At 60.9% G+C, this 3,425-nt stretch overlaps 1 protein-coding gene across 2 annotated transcripts in view; it reads left to right on the top strand.

The window, feature by feature from the left end:
* The first annotated feature begins 239 nt into the window (after positions 1–239).
* The window catches only part of TSC22D4 (TSC22 domain family member 4), a 10,500-nt gene continuing 7,314 nt past the window's right edge, over positions 240–3,425 (top strand). Inside the window, exons 1-2 of one of the 2 annotated variants that reach the window (XM_006764676.2) lie at positions 240–379; positions 608–1,646. In XM_006764676.2, the coding sequence (XP_006764739.1) occupies positions 885–1,646 (762 nt within the window). In that variant the 5' untranslated portion in view covers positions 240–379; positions 608–884. Of the gene's footprint in view, positions 380–400; positions 487–607; positions 1,647–3,425 lie in introns of those variants that run through there. The other variant, XM_006764677.2, reaches the window with a different exon arrangement.

Below are 3,425 nucleotides of genomic sequence, written 5' to 3'. Positions count from 1 at the left end.
CTGCAGGACCAGGGGGTGAGCCGCCCCGCCCGCATCAGCCCCGAGACACTTGGGGCTTCCGAGGCCGCGCCTGGGCTCCACCAAGGAGGCGGGGGTTCCTTCTCTTTCCGGAGCGCAAACTTTCCACGGAGATGCCTTGCGGGGCGAGGTGCGGCCCCCGAAGCGGACTGGGCCGTCTCTAAGCGCCGCCTGCGCCCCGCGCGCTGCTGAGAGGTAAGGCGCGGGGCGGGGCGGGGCGTTGGGGCGGGGGGCCGGGCCTGCCCCAGGAATGGGGGAGCTGGGGTGCGGGGGGCCTTGAGGACCTGCCAGGCCGAGGAGCTGCTTATCCCCCGGTCACCAAGCCCCGGAGCCCTTTGCTCCCGGGACGCGTTAGAGTCCCGTGAGTTGGAATCCCAGCCGAGAAATGCCCAACTTTGGGTCTGGGCTGCCTCTTCCTGCTCCGCGCGCCCGCGCTGACGGCTCTCTCCTCTGGTCTCTGTCATCTCGGTCTGTCTCTTTGTCTCTGGTGGTTTCCCCTTCCTCCCCCATCCTGCTCCCCAGAGAGGAAGGCCCGGAGGTGGCCTGCCCACTGCTTTCTCACACACACACTCTCTCACTCTTTTTCCAGTTTGCAAACTCAGCTCTGGAGTTCGGCAGCGACAGCAGCAGGAAAAACCTGCCCCTGCTCCCGCTTCTCGCCGCCTCCCCTCCCCTGTTCTCCCTTCACCAGCCAGGCACCCCCAGTTCCTGCAAGGCCCTCCCACCATGTCGGACCCAGACGTCCCCAGGGGCCCCGATGTCCCCGCCATGTGGCTCCCCTGTTCTAGGGGTGCCTGAGCCCCTTCGAAGAGCCACTACCGCCCCATCCCCCGCCCACTTTGGCCCCATCCTGAGCCCCAGGGACCATGAGTGGGGGCAAGAAGAAGAGTAGTTTCCAAATCACCAGCGTCACCACGGACTATGAGGGCCCCGGGAGCCCTGGAGCTCCAGATTCCCCTGCCCTGCCAGGCCCTACCGGGCCCCCACCCCGCCTGCCCAACGGGGAGCCCAACCCAGAGTCAGGGGGCAAGAGCACCCCCCGGAATGGTTCCCCACCGCCTGGGGCCCCTGCCTCCCGTTTCCGGGTGGTGAAGCTGCCACAGGGCCTGGGAGAGCCTTATCGCCGTGGCCGCTGGACGTGTGTGGATGTTTACGAGAGAGACCTGGAGCCCCCTGGCTTTGGCCGGGTCCTGGAGGGGATTCGTGGGGCCTCAGGGGGTACTGGGGGCAGATCTTTGGACTCCAGGTTGGAGCTGGCCAGCTTGGGCCTGGGTGCCCCGATCCCACAGCCAGGCCTGTCTCAGGGTCCAACCTCCTGGCTTCTCCCTCCTCCCAGCTCCCCTGGACTTCAGGCCCGCTCCTTCACTGGGGGGCTGGGCCAGCTGGCAGTGCCCGGCAAGGCCAAGGTGGAAACACCCCCTCTGTCAGCTTCCCCACCCCAGCAGCGCCCCCCAGAGCCTGGGGCTGGAGATAGCGTGGGCACATCCCGGGCTGCCACGCCCCTGTCCTCCCTGAGGGGGGAAGTGGAGGCCAGGGGCTCCACAGCTGGAACTCCTCCACTGTCCCGGACTAAGGATGGAGCCCTGCGACTGAGGATGGAGTTGGTTGCTCCAGAGGAGATGGGGCAGGTAAGAGCTGGGTTCCAGGGTGGGGGGCGACACCTGCGGGGTGGTGCTTGACTATCTTGGCCTTGGCCTCCACCTCCAGACTGACTTCTTCCTACTCCAGCATCACCTCCTGTCAGATCACGTAGCCCCTCTTTTTTCTTCCTGCCATCTCACTCGGAGTTCCTTTTCTACTCCTCACACAACCTTTGTTTTCCGTCTCAGGCTCCTTCTCTACATTCTTTTTTTTTTTAATTGATCTCAGAGGAAGGCAGAGTGAAAGAGAGATAGATACATCAATGATGAGAGGGAATCATTGATCGGTTGCCTCCTGCACAACTCCCACTGGGGATGGAGCCCACAACTTGGGCATGTGCCCTGACCAGGAATTGAACCGAGACCTCCTGGTTTATAGGCTGATGCTCAACCTCTGAGCCACACCAGTCGGGCCCTTCTCTACATTCTTTAGCCTTTCATTTGTCTTTGGCCCAAGTCTCCATCTCCATATAGCCAGCCTCACCATCTCTCTATCACAGAGATGTGCCCTTCTCATTGTGGCCTTAACCTTCTATCTTAGTCTCACCCTTTAGGCGTTGAGGGTGAAGGCCCCATGTTTGGGCCTCAGGGAGAGCAACTGCCAGAGTTGGGGGAGAGGGGCAAAACGTAGGCATTCTGCTGTCTCTCCTTTGCGACCCCATTCCCAAGGTGTGTGTGTGGGGTGGGGGTGGGGTAGGGGGTTCTCACTAGCCAGCCACCTGTCCCAGCCCCTCTTTAGCTTTGTCCCAAGTCAGATTTCCGCCCAATTGAGGAATTGGGTGGTGCTGGGGACCCATTGCAAAGATGGGCGGCTTGCTGGTTTGTTGTCTGTCTCAGTTCCCTGTGTCCCGGCCTCTCCAGGATCAGTAACTGGGGTTGGCTGCTATGGAGTGGGAGAGAGGCAGGAAGCAGCAGAGAAGGAGTTAAATCCTTTGCTCTTTCTGCTTCCTGTCTCCAAAAGAGGAACAAGTCTGGGCTGGGGGGCAGGATGCCTGCCTGGATCTCTGGGGTGAGGGGTGGGCAGCCAGGGATTGGGGGTTGGATGTGTCTGTCCTGGAGGAGAAAATAACACCTTGGGCTGCAGGAGGAAAGGCAGGGAGTGTGAGGATGGGAACTTTTCCCCTTCCTGGCCTTGGGCACAAACCACAGTATAAAAATAACCTGAGACTGGATGTCTGGGCCCTGTCAGGACCAGTCAGGACCGGCTCCCCCCACTCCCTCCTGGCCTGAAGTTTACATCTCTCATGCCACCCCCACCCCTACTTTTCTTGAGCTCATTCATTCAATTTCTACCCCAGGGAGAAGATGCTATGTCCTTTACTGGTCCCTTCCCTATCTCCTACACACTTCAAAAATCAAGCCCCTCTACCCCGAACCTCTGCTCTCTCTGTCCTTAAGCCCTGCCTGAGCTTTCCTTGGGCCTGCAGACCCTTCCCCTCTCTTCTCAGTGCCCCCAACCCCTTTTTCTTCTCTTAGGTCTTGATCCCTTCCTGTGTGCATGCATCTGTACTGCTGCTTCCCTTGAACACTCCCATGCCTCTTCTCTCTCAGTTGCCTCTAACAGGAGCCAGAAGGAGGCCTGGGCACATCACCTGGGCCCCCTTCCTCTGTTCTGTCCCTCTAACCACCCTGAACTCTCTGTTCTTGGCTTTTCTGAGAAGCTGGGGCCTCCTGGGGCCTCACAGAGGCGGCTTGTTCCTGTGGCCCCCGCCCTTTTGCAGTCTCCCCCAGTGCCTGTTGGGCTGTCCACGCCCAGGCTCCGCCCCC

This window comes from Myotis davidii, unplaced genomic scaffold, assembly GCF_000327345.1.
Source record: "Myotis davidii unplaced genomic scaffold, ASM32734v1 scaffold901, whole genome shotgun sequence".
NCBI lineage: Eukaryota > Metazoa > Chordata > Mammalia > Chiroptera > Vespertilionidae > Myotis > Myotis davidii.
Note: the sequence above shows the minus strand (reverse complement) of the source record. Positions and strands in the feature narration are given on the sequence as shown.